Raw genomic sequence first — 18407 nt, 5'->3', positions numbered from 1 at the left:
TTGATGACCAGTCCATATTCAGATTTTCCCAGTCATCCCCAGAATATCTTTTAAAGCTGTTTTTTTGATGTAGGATCTAATCAAGGTTCATGGGCTACATTTGGTTATTTGGTTTCTCTAGACTCATTTTATCTAAACTAGTTCACCTTTCCCCCCCCATAATATTGACTTATTTAAAGAGATAGGCCATTTATCTTTATAGAATATCCTACATTTTGGGTTTTTTTTTTCCCCCTTGGGTTATTCCTTCATTCTCTCTATTTTTCTGCAAACTGGTAGTTGGGTCTAAAGATTTGATTAAAGTTAGAGGTTTTTGGCAATAATAACTTCATAGGTGATGCTATATAGCTCATATTGTATCACATCAGGAATCCTAGTAATCAGGTTGTCCTGCTGTTTGGAATATTAAGTTTTATCACTTAGGTAATGTGATTGCTAGTGGACTGCTCCATTTATAAAGGAATGGGGATAGGATTGAACTGAAACAGAAGTGTTTCTTCTTGTTTGACATTTTGATAATTTCCTATAACTTTTGTTCATTTTTCATTCTAAAATTTCTTTTTCTTAAGTTTTCTCAATTAGAATTAGATAATTCTCTTGGATAGTACTGGCTCAGTGAGAGTCGTGGCAGGCCTGGGAAAGGTGTGATGCCATACTGGTTTGCATTGTCCCCCACGGTTTTTACAGATAAGACGTACCATGTTTTGGCTTTCATGTCATCCTGTGTTGCTTGAGGGTACCTGGCATCAGTCATACTCTCGATGTTGTCTTAGAGAAATCTGGAGCATTATTTGAATTTAATCTTAGATGTTAGATAGTTGTTTCTTCTACTACAGGAGTTTCCCTAATACATACTAGAGTCTGAACTGTTTTTTAGAGCTACCATAACAAATTACCACTAGCTTCCTGGCTTAAAACAAGAGGAATTTATTATCTCCTGATTCTGGAGGCTAACAGTCCAAAATCAAGGTGTTGCTGGACCATGTTCTCTCTGAAGGCTCTAGGAAAGAATCCTTCCTCACCTTCTCCTATCTTCTGGCAGTTGCTGGCAAACTTTGGCATTCCTTGGCTTGTGGCTACATCACTCCTGTTTCTGCCCCTATCTTCACATGGATGTTTTCCCTCTTGTGTGTCTTCACAGTTCTCTCTCTCCACATTTCCCTTTTATTAGGTAAGCCCTAATCCGGTATGACCGTATCAACTTGATTACATCTGCAAAGACCCTATTTCCAAATAAAGTCACATTCACAGGTTTGGGGTGGACATGAATTTTTGGGAGACACTCTTCAACCCAGGGCAGATTTTACTGTTATCTGTTACATGGCTTGCTGTTGGATCCAATAAGATGGACATTATAAGCTAGCATCTGCGGGACACGGGACTTGTGGCTACTCTGTTTGAAGAGCTGGTTGTCCGTTTAATGTTTTGTTGTTGTTGTTGTTTTTAAAATTTATTTATTATTAGAGTGTGTGAGTGAGGGCACGGTAGGGATGGGGAGCAGAGGTAGAGAGAAACTCCAGCAGACTCCGTGCTGAGTGGGGAGCCCAGCATGGGGCTTGATCTCATGACCCTGAGATCACAACCTGAGCTGAAATGAAGAGTTGGATGCTTAACCAAGTGTGCCACCCAGGCAGCAGCGCCCCCCCCCGCCTTTTTTTTTTAACTGTTAGCAGTTCTGAACTGTGTTATTTGGTAGTCTAGAAGTGCACTGATTTTTATTTCCCCGTTATATTCTGATTAGAATTTATTCAAGGATATTTAGGTGTATTTTTGTCTATTATGGTCTGCCATTTAATTGTTTTTAGTTTGCTGTAACAAAATACATCACAGCTTAAAAAATACCCTTTATTGGGGCGCCTGGGTGGCTCAGTTGGTTAAGCGACTGCCTTCGGCTCAGGTCATGATCCTGGAGTGCCAGGATCGAGTCCCGCATCGGGCTCCCTGCTCGGCAGGGAGTCTGCTTCTCCCTCTGACCCTCCCCCGTCTCATGCTCTCTCTCTCTCATTCTCTCTCTCAAATAAATAAATAAAATCTTTAAAACAAAATATCCTTTATTATTGAGATTCAATAATTTTGTTGCTTTGAAATGCTAGCCTCTGGCTCCTTTCTTCTTGCTGAATTATGTTAACTGCACACTTTTTAAAAGCTGGGCTTCCTAGGAACTGTAGATGTATCCCATTATAACAGAATACACTGTATTTTGTATCCAAGTAACAAGATACACAAAAATACTCCAGGCTTCAGTACTGGACTGATGACAAACTTTATATGTAGGTATGAATCATTTTAAAGCATTCTATACTACATTTTACTCCTACGTGGGAGCCATTTTACATATACATTTTTAAAAATATTTATATATTTTACAGGAACATTTTATTTAGAGCAGTTGATGTGTTTATGTTAAAGCAGTGTGAGGCTTATTTTTTTTTTAAGTCAATCTTACTTTCCATATGTTACTATGTATTTATCTCTATTTTTCATTTAGCTTCAGAGAACTTGCACCTTTAGCTTTTTAGTGTTAGGACCTTCACATAATTATCACTTTCTAGCTTTTGTTGGCTCAGACCACGTTAAGGAGTTTGGACTTCATTTTCTGGGTGTGGGCAGATTTTGAAGGATTTTAAGCATGACCCCTAAATAGATAAGGGTTTTGGAAAAATTAAAATTTTACCACTTTTGATGGATTTGATTAAAAGTTTGTTTTGTTTGCTTTCATTTTTGCAGGGATCAAAGACATGTGATACAATGGTTTTTAATCATCCTGCTATCAAGAAATTTTTGGAGTCACCATCTAGGTCATCCTCTCCTGCCAATCAGAGATCAGAGACACCATCAGCCAATCATTCAGAAAGTGATTCTTTATCTCAACATAATGATTTCTTGTCTGACAAAGACAATAACAGCAATATGGATATAGAAGAAAGACTCTCAAACAACATGGAACAGAGACCAAGCCGAAATACTGGAAGGGTATAGTTTGATGGGTGGGAGGGAGAGGAGAAGGGAACTCGTATTTATTAAGTATGTACATGTACATGTTATTCCATTTCATCTTCATAGGAACCCTAGGAAATACATTAATTATATCCCTTTTGGAGATGGGGAGACTGAGTCTCGAAGAGCTTACAGTTACCTTTGTCCACAAGTATCAGAACTGAGAATTAAACTGAATTAAGCTGAGAATTAAACTGAATCAGAACTGTGCACGTCACAACTCCTAGATGCCATCCACATTGATAAGAGAGAAACCTTGAGGAATTGGCAATTCTGTGACCTTGTCCAAGGTCTTTCCATTCTGTCATGTTTGTTCTCTCTTCATCATTTTCCTTTGTGAAACTTCAATGCTTTAATGATGCTTTAATAACTGGGGAAACTTGACAAATAATAAATAGAATTGAAAACCATTTATTCCTCTTTGATCCTGCCAATTTCTTATTTGAGTTCCCATCTCAAGCTGCTCTGAACTTCTTGGTGTAATATTTGGCTATAGAGCCCTTACTGGATGATTTTTCTCAGCCAGGTGTTCTGTGATAGAGGAAATCTCCAGGTTGCTTTTCACATATTCAGACATCAAGGATTTGATTTATTTTTTATAAAAATCAAATTTAAAAAATTTTCTGGTTATAAATTCATATGTGTTCATCGTTGAAAATTTTGAACTACAAGAAAATAAGAAAGAATAGAAAAGTCATTCATAATGCCACCACCCAAAAATGAAAACTCTTAATGTTTGGATTTACTTGTTTCTTACCAGTAGTATTTCTGGGCAAGTACTGCATGGGTTTGCTTTTTGTTTTTTTTGGGGGGGGGGGGGCGTTTTTTGTGTGTGTGTGTGATTTTTTGTTTTTTGTTTTGTTTTCTTAAGATTTTATTTTTAAGTAATATCTGCACCCAACATGGGGCTCAAACATGCAACCCCGAGATCGAGAGGTCGCATGTTCTACCAACTAACCCAGCCAGGCACCTGTTTTTTTGTTGTTGTTTTTTTTGTTTTTGTTTTTTAATTAAGAATTTAGGCAATACTGGTCATAGGATTTAGAAACTTAACATCTTGTATGTAATATACATGCTCATGTTTATGTAACATATATTTGGTACTATGTACCCGGCACTTCTCTGAGTACTGTACAAAACAATCATGTGAGACAGGTACTGTTATCCTTTTTTTTTTTAGAGAAAGTGGCAGGGAGGGGCAGAGGGAGAGGGGGAGAGAGAGAATCTTAAGCAGGCTCTATGCTCAGTACGGAATCCAGCTCAGGGCTCAATCCCAGGACCCTGAGATCATGACCTGAGCTGAAATCGAGAGTTGGATGCTTAAGCGACTGAGCCATCCAGGTGCCCCTAGGTTTTTTTTTTTTATTTTTAAGTAATCTCTACACCCAAGATGGGGCTCAAACTCACAACCCAGAGATCAACCATCACATGCTCCACTGACTGAGTGATCCTGTTATCCTTATTTTATAGGTGAGGAAATTGAGACAGAGAAGTTAAGTAATTACACAGAATTTCACATCTAGTAAATGGAAGAGCCAAGATTTAAACCCTGGCGGTCTATCTCCATAGTCAAACTTTAATCATTTGTCTACGGCACTTCTCATTGAAAAATTTTTAATAATACAGAAGATTGAAAAGAAAGTGAATTCCATTGACCCCTTTCCCCATTTCCATTTCCCAGAGGTAACCACATAATAGTTTCTTGTATATCCTTCCATATCCTCTTTGCATATACAGCACAGATGTGTCTGTTAAAAGCACATATATGCACATGGAGTTACAGTGAACAAACATTTTGTGTTTGTGTTAAAGATACAATAAAATTACTTTTATGCTGAGAGGTGCCACAAAGCCAGAGAATTTTGTAATTAAAAAAAAAAATCTGAGTTGCTCCATTCATACCTTGAATGATTTTGTGGTTTCTGCCTATTGGAAATTGTCCAAATTGAAAGTGAAAATTGATTATGATTTCTTTCAGGACACTGCTAGTATTACTGGCTCTCATAAAACAGAGCAGCGGAATGCTGATCTCACAGGAGATGAGACTTCACGACTTTTTGTAAAGAAAACTATAGTAGTGGGCAATGTGTCCAAGTGAGTATCCAGTTGAATTCTCTCATTTTCAGTTTCCATTTATCTTAATACTCTGGCATACTTTTATTATCGTAGTATTACTGTAGGAAGAGGTCTTAAGGATTTTTTCCCTCAAACTCTTAGTTGTTTTAAAAGTAAACTAAGGTCCAGAGACTTGAAACTGCCTCAGTGTGTCTACTAATCTTTGACATAGAATAAAATTGTGCTTGGTAAAAATTTCTGAGACATGAGCTTTTATTTTATACAAATGGGTTTTTTTTTTTTTTTAAGAGTTTATTTTTATTTTTAAGTAATCTCTATACCCAACGTGGGGCTGGAACTCACAACCCTAAAATCAAGAGTTGCACACTCCATCGACTGAGCCAGCCAGGTACCCCATATACATATGGTGTATTTTATCAAGCATATTAGTGTGGATAAGTTTAGAAGAACTTTTGACTTTTTCTGACTTAGGTCTCTCCTTCAGGGCCTTAGCTAATTGCTAAAAAATGTTTGTTCAAATTGAAATGTTTTAAATTTTTAACAAAAAGTTGCAGAGCATGTCTTGAAGACAGAATTTCTGCAAGCTGAAGGTCTAGCTCTTTAACAATATGCTCTCATGATGTCTTGTGGGAGCGCCATCATTTTGCCAAGTATCTAGAAACGGATAAAGCCATAAATCTTCAAATAGCATGAGAATGTTATTTTCTCACAAAGTCTTTATTTTCCTTTCTCCTCCCTCATTAGGTATATTTTCTCTGTGCTCTCTTATCATCTTTATCATATTATATAGTCATTTCCTGTTTTTATGTATTTTTCCCAAATCAGACTGGAATCTCTTTAGGTAGAAAGTATGTCTTGTTTTGTATCTTATAGTAGTTGGTATTCACTAAATATTTGATTATTGAATAAGTTGATATATTTATGAAAATTATAATTAGATTCAGTTATTGAAAATAAAGGATTCAGGCAGACAGTAATTATTTGGGGGGAAAAATCAGGTTGGGGGGAAATCTTCCAAGCCCCAGTTAATGGACCACAAATAACAAACAAGAAGTACATTTAAAAATCTCAGGATAATAAAAGCAAAGATTTCTAATGGTCTGTGTGATAGTATTTAAATAGAAGTATAAAATATGATTAAGGCAATTAGATTTCCATTTTGTAGATTATTTTAGAATTACCAAGGGGACTCTTAGATCATGTGAAATGTTAAGAGTTGGGGTCTTAACAATAGTATGAGACCTGTCAGCTCAGAAAGTCCAAAACTGGAAATCTAGATGGACCACCAGAAGATTGGGGAGAAACCATCATTGACATTTTCAAATAATTACATTTAATTTGTACGCGTTTGGGTTTTTTGAGGACCAGCTAGAACTGATTAATCATGGATTTTAGGTAGAGAGGGAATGATTGGCGTAAGAGTTGTAAAGTCCTTGTTTGTTCTGGAAGAGGGAAAAATTACTGATTTACTTTAGACTTGTTAAGAATGTTAGAGTATCTAAGATAATAACTAAAAGAGTAGACATAGAGATTTTTTAAAGATTTTATTTGTCAGAGAGAGAGAGTGAGCACAAGCAGGGGGGAGTGGCAGGCAGAGCAGGCAGAGGGAGAAGTAGGCTGCCCACTGAGCAGGGAGCTTGATGCGGGACTCTGATCCCAGGATCCTGGGATCATGACCTGAGCTGAAGGCAGACGCTTAACTGACTGAGCCACCCAGGCATCCCTAGACATAGAGATTTAAACTTTAAAAGTAGTAAGAGGAAAGTGGGGAGACTGAATGAAAAAAGGCCGAGGAGGGGGCGGGATCCTGATTCCAAAAGAAGGCACAACCCCAAGATCAAGAGTCTCACGCTCCACTGACTCAGCAAGCCAGGTGCACCCAGACTACGTTTTGTTTTTGTTGTTGTTGTTGTTTTGAAGATTTATTTATTTATTTGACAGAGTGCACTTGAATGCGTGGGGGAGAGGCAGAGGGAGAGAGAATCTCAAGCAGACTCGGCGCTGAGCACAGAGCCTGATGTGGGGCTCTATATCACAACCTTGAGACCATGACCCGAAACCAAGAGTTGGATGCTCAACCAATGATGCCACCCAGGCCCCCCACCCAGACTACTTTTTTGACTACTGTTAGAGTAAAGTTAATCAATGACAGTAGGAAAACTAGGAAGCTTTCTTTTGTTAAAGATTTTTTTTTTTTTTAAGATTTTATTTATTTTTCAACAGAGAGGCAGCAAGAGAGGGAACACAAGCAGGGTGAGTGGGAGAGGGAGAAGCAGGCTTCCCGCTGAGCAGGGAATCCAATGTGGGACTCGATTCCAGGACCCTGGGATCATGACCCGAGCTGAAGGCAGATGCTTAATGACTGAGCCACCCAGGCGCCCTCTTTTGTTAAAGATTTTATTTATTTATTTATTTGAGAGAGACAGCACACAAGTTGGGGGTCGGGCAGAGGGAGAGGGAGAAGCAGACAATATGGGGCTCAATCCCAGGACCCTGAGACCATGACCCAAGCCAAAGTCAGACACTCAACTGACTGAGCCACCCAGGCACCCCTAGAAAACTTTATGTCTAGAAATTCAAACTACTTCTAAACAACGCATAAGTCAATGAAAAATCACATTAAAATATCCAAAACTAAATAATAAAATCAAAATTTGTAGATAACACTAAGATATTTAAAAGGAAATGTCTACAGTAGAAGAAAATGCAGTAGAAGAAAAGCTTAAAATTAGTGAACTAAACATCTCAATTAGACAAAATAATGCAGTGGGGGAAGCAAAGAACTTAGGGGAAAAAAGTATACACAAACCTGATGAAATTAAGGAGAAAGAAGACAAAACTATTAGAAATGAAAGAAGACATAGCTACAGATGCTGTACTATTTAGGAGATAAATAATGAACATCTTTATGCCAATACATTTGAAAATTTAGGTGAAATGGAGAGTTCCTAGAAAAATACAACTTGGGACTTAAGAAAGGAAAAACCTTGAATAGTCTTAGAACTACTAAGTAAGTTTAATTACTGATTTTTAAAACATTGCCGTCATAAAACCAAACCAAACTACTAGGCTTAGATTGCTTTACAGGCTGAGTGAGCACATAATTTCAGTTGTATACAAAATCTTCTGGGGAGGGGCACCTGGCTGGCTTAGTTGGTAGAGATTCTTGATCTGGGGGTCATGAGTTTGAGCCCCACGTTTGGGGTGTAGAGATTACTTAAAAAACAAAAAAGTAACCAAAACCCCCCAAAATCTTTTGGGGAAAAAGAGACAACATTTGTCAGTTTATTTTATGAGGATAGCCTAACTTTTTTTTTTTTAACATTTTATTTATTTATTTGTCGGAGAGAGAGAGTACACAAGCAGGGGGAGTGGCAGGCAGAGGGAGAAGCAGACTCCCCAGTGAACAAGGAGCCCGATGCGAGACTCAATCCCAGGACCCTGGGGTCATGACCTGAGCTGAAGGCAGCCACTTAACCGACTGAGCCACCCAGGTGTCCCTAGCCTAACTTTTTTTTTAAATGTTTTTTTTTTTTAAAGATTTTATTTATTTATTTGAAAGAGAGAGCACGAGAGGCAAGAGGGTCAGAGGGAGAAGCAGACTCCCTGCTGAGCAGGGAGCCCGATGTGGGACTTGATCCCGGGACTCCAGGATCATGACCTGAGCCGAAGGCAGTCGCTTAACCAACTGAGCCACCCAGGCGCCCCCTAGCCTAACCTTTTAAATAAAGCCAGACAGTTTGTAAGAAAAGGAAAATTGTAGGACATTTTCAGTTGTGAATATAGGTGAAGAAATACTGAACAAAATCATTAAGAAACGGAATTCATTAAATGCAGAAATGATAAAACTTCATGACGAAGATATGGAAGTTTGGATTAACATTAGAAATCAATATAACTTGGCCCACTGCATTATTAAGGGTAACCATAGGCATAGATAAACGTATAGAAGGCCATGACCATATTTTCCAACAGAATGTAATAAGGAGGCCTCATGAAATAAAGGGAGAGCTAAAGATACTAGTTTTGCCATGGTCAGGACTGAAGGGAATGGTTTGTTTTTGCTTTTAAAAGATAGGAGACCAGTTGTAACCTTCCTGGCAGTAATGGGTCGGAACCAGAAGAGTTCAGAATTCTAGCACCCTGAAACCCGAATGAAAACGCAAAGGCTAGAGTGTCCCTAACCCAGTAATATGTCAATTTATTTCTATCTCATGTATCTACTTGGAAAAGCAAGGTTGATTTTTTTTTTTAATTGCATGGTGGTAATCAGAAAATAAAACAAACTTTAAGGGAATGTTCCTTAGACCAGGAAAAAAAAAAGTTTAAAAGAAAAGGATTAACTGCTAAGACTCACTTTGCTTGGTTGGGTGATAGAGCTGTTAAATTTTGATGGGATTAAATTTTTTAAGTAAAAATAATTTTTAGGGGAGTGGGGATATAAGCTTCCAGTTATGGAATGAATAAGTCATGTGGATGAAAGGTCCAGTATAGGGAATATTATAGTCAGTTGTAATAGCGTATGGGAACAGATGTGGTGAGCATAGCATAATGTATTGTTGAATCAGTCTGTTGCAAACCTAAAACTAATGTAACACTGTGTCAATATACTTCAGTAAAAAATTTTTTCAACCTTATTGACATATAATTAACAAAATTAAAATATTTAAAGTGTATATTATGATTTGATGCATGTATACATTTTGAAGGGATTCCTGCCATCAAGTTAATTAACAACACATCCCTTATCACCTCACTTTTTTTTTTTAAGATTTTATTTTTAAGTAATCCCTACACCCAGTGTGGGGCTTGAACCCGCAACCCAGAGATCAAGAGTCTCAAGCTCCATTGATTGAGCCAGCCAGGCGCTCCATTACCTATTTATCTGTGTGTGTGTGTGTGTGTGTGTGTGTGTGTGTGTGAACATTTAAGTTCTGTTCTCTCAGCAAATTTTACAGTGTTATTTACTTCAGTCACCATGTTATACATTAGATCCTCCGACCTTATTCATCTCAAAGCTGAAAGTGTATACCCTTTTACCAACTTCTATTTCCCCTACCTCCAGCCTCTGGTAACTGTTTCTCTGCTCTGTTTCTATGAGTTTGACTTTTTTTTACATTTTATATATAAGTGATACCATGTAGTATTTATCTTTCTCTGTCTGGCTTATTCCACTTAGCATAATGCCCTCCACATTCATCCATGTTCTCACCAGTGTCAGAATTTCCTTCTTATGGCTGAAGAATATTCCATTACACACACACACACACACACACACACACACACACACACACACACTCAGTTGACCTTTGGCAATCTTGAGCAATTCGAGGATTAGGGGCCCCAACCTCCCGCATAGTTAAAAATCCACAGTGAAAAATCCACCCAGGTGGCTCAGTTGGTTAAGCATCCAACTACTTTTTTTTTTTTTTTAGATTTATTTATTTGAGAGAGAGGGTAAGGGGAGAGGCAGAGGGAGAGGGAGAAAGAGAATACTCAAGCAGACTCCCCGCTGAGCATGGAGCCTAGTGCTCAATCCCAGGACCCCAAGATCATGACCTGAACTGAGATCAGGAGTCAGACACTTAAGTGACTGAGCCACCCAGGCACTCCAGCATCCAACTCTTAATTTTGGCTCAGGTCATGATCTCAGGGTTGTGTTGGGCTCTGCACTGAGCATGGAGCCTGCTTAAGATTCTCTCTCTCCCTCTCCCTTTGCCCCTCTCCCCACCCCCACTCACTTGTGCACTCGTTCTCTCTCTTAAAAAAATAAAAAATAAATAAAAATCCACGTATAACTTTTGACTCCCTAAAAACTTAACTACTAATAGCCGACTGTTAACTGGAAGCCTTACTGATAACATTAACAATTGATTAACACATATTTTGTATGTTACATGTATTTATTTTGTATGTTACATGTATTATATAATGTATTCTTACAATAAAGTAAGCTAGAGAAAAGAAAATGTTATTGAGAAAATCATAAGGGGGGCTCCTGGCTGGCTCAGTCAGTAGAAAATGCGACTCTTGATCTCAGGGTTGTGAGGTCAAGCCCCACATTGGGTGTAGAGCTTACTTAAAAAAAAACAACCACCAAAAAATCAGAAAAAAGAAAAAATCATAAGGAAAAGAAAATACATTTACAATATTGTAAAAAGAATCACACATACGGGACACCTGGGTGGCTCAGTCGGTTGGGTGTCTGCCTTCCGCTCAGGTTGTGATTCGGGGTCCTGGGATCGAGTCTCACATCGGTCTCCTTGCTCAGCGGGGAGCCTGCTTCTCCCTCTGCCTGCCACTCCCCCTGCTTGTGCTCTCTCTCTCTGACAAATAAATAAATAAAATATTTAAAAAAAAATTACACATAAGTGGATCTGCACAGTTCAAACCCATGTTGTGCAAGGGTCAGCTGTATATGTATATACATCTTTATCCATTCATGTCTTTATTCATTTATCTGTTAATGGACATAGGTTTCTATATCTTGGCTATTACAAATAATGCTGCTGTGAACATGGGAGTGCAGATAGCACTTTGACAACCCATTTTCGTTGTCTTTGCATATATACACAGCAATGGGGTAGTTCTGTTTTTAATTTTTGAGGAACCTCTTGTTGTTTTCCATAGTAGTTGCACCAATTTATGTTCCCACCAGTAGTGCACCAGGATTCCCTTTTCTCCACGTTCTTGCCAACACTTATCTCTCATATTTTTAATGATAGCCATTCTAACAGGTGTAAGGTGATACCTCGTGGTTTTGATTTGCATTTTTCTCATTATTAGTAATGTTGACCATTTGTATATTTTGTTTGGAAAAATATATATTTAGTTCCTCTGCCCATCTTTAAATCAGATTTATTTTGCTTTCTTTTTTTGCTATTTTTTTTGCTATTGAATTCTTTATATTTTTTTAATATTAACTTTTTATCAGATACATGATTTGTAAATTTTTTTTTTCATTCCCTATGTTGCCTTTTCATTTTGTTGATGGTTTCCTTTCCTGTGTAGTTTTTAGTTTGATGTAATCTCACTTGTTTGTTTTTGCTTTTGTTGCCTTTGCTTTTGGTGTCAAATCCAAAAAATCATTTCACAGACCAGTGTCATGGAGCTTATCTCTGTTTTCTTCTAGGAGTTTTATGGTTTCAGGTCTTAAATTTAAGTCATTCGTGTGTTTTGAGTTGATTTTTGTGTGTGTGGTGTAGGATAGGTGTCTATTTTCATTCTTTTGCATGTAGCTGTCCAGTTTTCCCAACACCGTTTATTGAAGAGACCTTTCCCTCTTGTATATCTTATCTCCTTTGTCATAAATTAATTGATCATATATGTGTGGGTTCATTTCTGTGCTCACTTCTCTTCCGTTGATCTATGTGTCTGTTTTTATGCCAATACCATACTGTTTTATTACTGTAGCTTTGTAATATAGTTTGAAATCAGGACGTATGATGCCTCCTGTGTTGTTTTCTCTAAAAAAAGAGGTTATTTGGGGGTCTTCTATGATTCCACACAGATTTTAGGATTGTTTTTTCTTTTTCTGTGAAAAATGCTGTTAGGATTTTGATAGGGATTGCACTGAATCTGTAGATTGCTTTGGGTAGTATGGACATTTTAACAATATTAATTCTTCTAGTCCATGAGCATGGAATATCTTTTTATTTATTTGTGTCTTCTTCAGTTTCTTTCATCAGTATCTTATAGTTTTCAGTGTGCAGGCCTTCCACTTCTTTGGTTAAATTTATTGCTAAATATTTTATTGTTTTTGATGCAATTATAAATGGGATTATTTTCTTAATTTTCTTTCTGATAGTTGTTAGTGTTAGAAACACAGTTTCTTATGTTGACTTTATATCCTGCACCTTTACTGAATTTATTAGTTGTATTTTCATTTGTTTTTTAAAGATTTTATTTACTTATTTGAGAGAGTGGGGGGAGGAACAGAGGAAGAGGGAAAGGGAAAGCAGACTCCCTGCTGAGCACAGAGCCTGACATGGAGCTTGATTTCAGGACCCTGCGATCATGACCTGAGCTGAAATCAAGAGTCAGACATTTAGCCAGCTGAGCCACCCAAGCACTCCTGTTTATTAGTTTTAACTGTTTTTGGGTGGAATCTTTAGGATTTTCTGTATATATCTCATTATGTTCCAATAGAGACACTTTTACTTCTTCCTTTGTAATTTGGATACCTCTCATTTCTTTTTCTTGCCTAATTGCTCTGGCTAGAATTTCCAGTACTGTGTTGAATAAAAGTGGAGAGCATGAGTATCCTTGTCTTGTTCTTGATCTTAGAGGAAAAGCTTTCAGTTTTTCACCATTATGATGTTAGCTGTGGGCTTGTCATATAAGGCCTTTATTATTTTGAGGTATACCCCCTCTATACCCAGTTTGTTGAAAGTTGTTATCAAGAATAGATGTTGAATTTTGTCAAGTGTTTTTTCTGCATCTGTTGAGATGATCATACGATTTTTATCTTTCATTTTATTAATGTGTATCACACTGATTGATTTGCAGATATTGAACCATCCTTGCATACCTGGAATAACTACCACTTGATCATAGTGCATGATCCTTTTAATGTACTGTTGAATTCTGTTTGCTAATATTTTGTTGGGGATTTTTTGGGGGGGGTGGATTTTTACATCTATGTTTATCAGGGATATTGGCTTATAATTTTCTTGTAGTGTTGTCTGGCTTTGGGATCAGGGTAATGCTAGCTTTGTAAAATGAATTTATAAGTGTTCCCTCGTATTTTTTTGGAAGAGTTTGAGAAAGATTTGTATCAGTTCTTCAAATATTTAGTAGAAATCACCCTTTTTGCCATCTGATCCTGGAATTTTCTTTGTTTGGAGGTCTTTGATTACTGATTCAGTCTCCTTACTAGTAATTGTTCTGTTCACATTTTCTATTTCTTCATGATTCATTCTTGGTAGCATGTATGTTTTTAGGAATTTATCCATTTCTTCTATGTTGTTCACTTTGTTGGCATATAATTGTTCATAGTTTTTTTCTTAAACATTTTATTTATTTATTTTTAAGATTTTATTTTTCAGTAATCTCTACACCCAGTGTGGGGCTCAGACTCACATCCCTGGGGTAAAGAGTCACATGCTCTACTGACTGAGTCAGTCGTGTGCCCCTATAATTGTTCATAGCTTTATGATCCTTTGTATTTGTGTGGTGTTAGTTGTAATGTGTCCTCTTTATTTATAATTTTATTATTTGGGTTCTTTCTCTTTTTTTCCTTGTTAAGTCGAGGCAGAGGTTTGTGTATTTTGTTTATCTTTTTAACAAAACGGCTCTTTAGTTTCTTTAATCTTTTGTCTTTTTGTCTCTATTTCATTTTTTTTCACTCTCATCTTTGTTAAATTTCCTTTTTTCTACTAATTTTGGACTATGTTTGTTCTTTTTCTAGTTCCTTGTGGTGTAAAGTTAGATTGAGATCTTTCTTAATGTGGGCATTTATTGCTGTAAATTTCCTTCTTAAAATCTTTTGCTGCTGCATCCCTTAAGTTTTGGTATGTTGTATTCCCATTTTCACTTATTTTGTTTTTCATTTTCACTTGTCTTAAGGTATTTTTTTACTTCTCTTTGATTTCATCTTTGACTCATTGGTTGTTTAGTAGCGTGTTGTTTAATCGTCACATATTTGTGAATTCCCAGTTTTCTTGTAACTGATTTTTAATCTTATTTTAAGTAGGAGTTAATTGTTAGGTTTTTGAAGGAAAAAAGAATTCAAGTTTCTTTCTTTTTTCTCCTTTAGGTACATACCTCCTGATAAGAGAGAAGAAAATGACCAGTCAACCCACAAGTGGATGGTATATGTCCGAGGGTCTCGTAGAGAACCCAGCATTAATCATTTTGTCAAGAAAGTTTGGTTCTTTCTTCATCCCAGCTATAAACCAAATGACCTTGTGGAAGTTAGGTAAGCACAGTTGAGTTATTTAATTTAAGAAGTACAGATTTACTGAAGTGGAAAAAGAGTGACTTAACTTGAGACCATTCCCTTTAATTATTATATTATTAATAATTTACTTAGCTTTGGCTCTTAGGTAGAGTTTTAACTGTGGTTCCCTCTTGCAGATTATTGTCTCCCTGAAACGGCAGTATTTCCTCCTGTCAGAATTACATTAGTGGATTTTGTTCCCCTTGGAAATAGCTGAATTTATTTATATAGATACAGATAAATATAAAGGTGTTCCTGTTTTTTATGAATATCAGAATATAGTAGAATTAAACATGGGAGTCTAACATTACAGAAATATTTAATATTGAAAGTTCCTCATGCTCTCATCCTCTCAGAAGTAACCCCAGTGATATTTTTCCTACATATATTAACCTTGTATAGTTGTTTGTTGTTGTACAAAGATGGAATGAATATATATATATGTGTGTGTGTGTGTGTATGTATATATACACTATTCTGAAATTTGTTTCATTTAGGTGTATTCTTTTTTTAAAAAAATTTATTTATTTTAAAGATTTCTTTATTTTTACTTTAGAGAGAGAGCAAGAGCATGTGTGAGCGGGGGGGTGGGGCAGAGGGAGAGAGAGAATCCCTAAGCACATTCCCGACTGACCATGGAGCCCAATGTGGAGCTTGACCCCAAGACCCTGAGACCATAATCTGAGCCAAAATCAGAGTCAGATGCTTAACCAGCTGAGCCACCCAGGCACCCCTATTTTATTTATTTATTTGAGAGAGAGAGGGATTGCGTGTGCCTGAGAGTGGGGGGAGGGGCAGAGGGAGAGAATCTCAAGCAGACTCCACACTGAGCATGGATCTCAATGCAGGGCTCGATCTCACAACTGATGAGATCATGACCTGTGCCACCCAGGCTCCCCTTTAAGTGTATTCTTTATATCTTTATATGATATTACATATTACATATACATTCATTGTGTGAATGTATTGTAGAAGTGGTTTTGGTTTATTATCAGTGAAATTTCCTATATCCTCAGCTCTCTTTAGAACGTTCTCTCCATTCCTGACTCCTAAATAAAACATGGCTATCTTCTGAGAACACTGCTTTTGAGAACAGCTTTCAAGTGGCAGCTGATTTTTCTCTCACACCATGTGCCAATGGGCCTGGGGGTGGGTGTGTCTTCCTTGCACATATTTGTGGCTTCTAGACCATCTTTTCCCTTTTTCTGCCTAAAAACCCTCAGCTCTTTTGGGGCATTGTATGATCCTCCCAGTATTCTGTGGTTTTTCCTTCTTGGTCATTGATACATTTCACCTTCTATGAGGAATCCAGAAATAAAAAAGTCTGTTTGGGGGAGGCAGTCCTTTTTTTGTGTGAAATACATGTATCTTTTTGAAGTTTAACATTTCCATAGGTGATGTCTGTTGGTAAGCCTTAGGTTGCTTTTTTGCTTCCAAAAATATGGTTAGGGAGATATTTCCTGTTAAAAGCATTGTTCCTTTTTCCTGGCCTTTATGCTATTTGTCTTCTCTGGCAGCCGTCCTTCCTGTTCATTCACTAGAGTTTAGCCAATGTACATAAATTGAGGAGCACAGCTGATTTGCTATATTCATTTTAAGAGAAATCCAACATAAAAATAGTATAATTGACGCATATTGCAAAATGAATTTAGGCTATCTACTTTACTGGAATTTAAATGACCAAACATGTCATCAATAGAACTTTAATTATTCTTCTAAAGTTCACCATGCCTCTAGGCCCCACTGCATCCCTTTTCAAACTGCTGTCTCAATTCGACCTTCTCATTTGACCCCAAGCCTGTCTTTTAATTTCTGTCTGAACCTATACCAGCATCATGGCTACTTCTTTTACTAACTCAGTCAGTGTTCAACTGGTTTCTCCCATCCAGGGCACTCTAGTTTTCTTCGCTTTCTCCTCTCTCTGGTTTATAACATAGCTATTGCTTTTTCACCTTTCCAGGCTACTCTCGTACTCAGGGATTTTTCCTGTCTTGAGCCCTCCTGGTAGCCTCTGGCTCTGTTCTTGATAATTCAGATCTGTTGTTAGATTCTTCTCAGGTTGTGTTCTTGGAGTTTGTCTTTACTGAATTCATGTCTCCTCTTAGTTTTGCAAAAACACATCCCGCTGAGTGTGTCTTCCTCCTTGCCATCTTGGCATCTTCTCTCATTTCAGTAATTCCAAGCCACTGATTCATAATGAACATTTTCATTTTAATGCAGTCTCTCTCCCCCATTAACTTAAACCGTATTATTTTTGAGTACATGACGTTCTCTCGGTTAAATTTAAAATGTTTTTATTATGGAAAATTCCAAACATACTCAGAAGTAGAGTATCTTGAACCCTCCTATACCGAACATCATTAACAATTTGCTAAGTCTTTTTTTCATCAACTTTCCTTTTTCTTCCCTTCACAGATTATGTTTTGACTGAAAATTCTCTAGTCCAATTAGCATTCACATACATTCCTCCTCTATCCACTAAAATCATAGTCACTGTTTGGTGAAAATCATATGGTAAACATATGTTCTTTTAAGTCCTGTTAGCGGATAGTTTCAAATAAATTGTCACTTTCAGATTGAGCATTTGTGATTTATTCTATTTTTGCCAGAGTGGAGGAATAAATATGAGTGTCTGGGTAGGAAACATATACCTCACAGCCTGTGTCTGTCAAGTAGCAGTCAAGGATTCTGGCTTCTAATATGTAACATCCATCAAATCACCTTCCCTGCCTGTGGAAATGATGATGTTGGATTATATATTATAAGTCTCTTAGCTCTAAGTATTCAGTGATTGGAAGTTTAATGTAGGTTTGAGTTGAATTTTTCTTTTAGCATTTCAGCAAAAATTCAGTGTATCGATTGAGCTTCAGATGAGAAAAATGTAAATTATTGTCAGAGGCTGTGAATTTCTGACTTACCCAGTAGGAGAAAACATTTCCTCTCTAGAATGAGAATGTGACTCTGGCTTAATGTGTTAATATTTGCTTTTCCCTAGAGAGCCTCCTTTTCATCTAACCAGAAGAGGCTGGGGTGAGTTTCCTGTCAGAGTTCAAGTTCATTTTAAGGACAGCCAGAACAAGCGGATAGATATCATACATAATCTGAAGGTATTGTAACAACACGTTGCTCCCCCGAAATGATGTACCTCTTTTTACCTGGTTACTTAAAGCCGTTGGTTAGGCCTTCTGAGGGAAGTGGCCAAGGACAGTGGAAGCAGGACTAATCTTTTTGATTGTGTTACGCAGACGGCTATGACACTCCTTTGTTCTCTGAAGGCTGGGGAAGGGTTGCGTTATAGCAGAATGTATATTCTTTAAAAAGATGAACTGGTCAGATTATCAGAAGACTTGAATCTCTGATCAAAGCTCACTGTTACTGTGTTACCTGGGACTAA

The 18407-nt window shown here is 37.2% G+C and overlaps 1 protein-coding gene across 10 annotated transcripts in view; it reads left to right on the top strand.

The window, feature by feature from the left end:
• The window catches only part of YEATS2 (YEATS domain containing 2), a 104110-nt gene that overhangs the window by 25133 nt on the left and 60570 nt on the right, over window positions 1-18407 (top strand). For 8 of the 10 annotated variants that reach the window (XM_078068391.1, XM_078068361.1, XM_078068363.1 and 5 more), the window contains 4 exons: window positions 2728-2973; window positions 4976-5091; window positions 14831-14992; window positions 18009-18120. In XM_078068391.1, coding sequence (XP_077924517.1) covers window positions 2728-2973; window positions 4976-5091; window positions 14831-14992; window positions 18009-18120 — 636 coding nt within the window. Of the gene's footprint in view, window positions 1-1042; window positions 1172-2727; window positions 2974-4975; window positions 5092-14830; window positions 14993-18008; window positions 18121-18407 lie in introns of those variants that run through there. The other 2 variants (XM_078068399.1, XM_078068406.1) reach the window with 2 other exon arrangements.

Source organism: Halichoerus grypus, chromosome 1 (assembly GCF_964656455.1).
Source record: "Halichoerus grypus chromosome 1, mHalGry1.hap1.1, whole genome shotgun sequence".
NCBI classification, from domain to species: domain Eukaryota; kingdom Metazoa; phylum Chordata; class Mammalia; order Carnivora; family Phocidae; genus Halichoerus; species Halichoerus grypus.
This window is presented reverse-complemented; position numbering and strand designations above follow the sequence as displayed.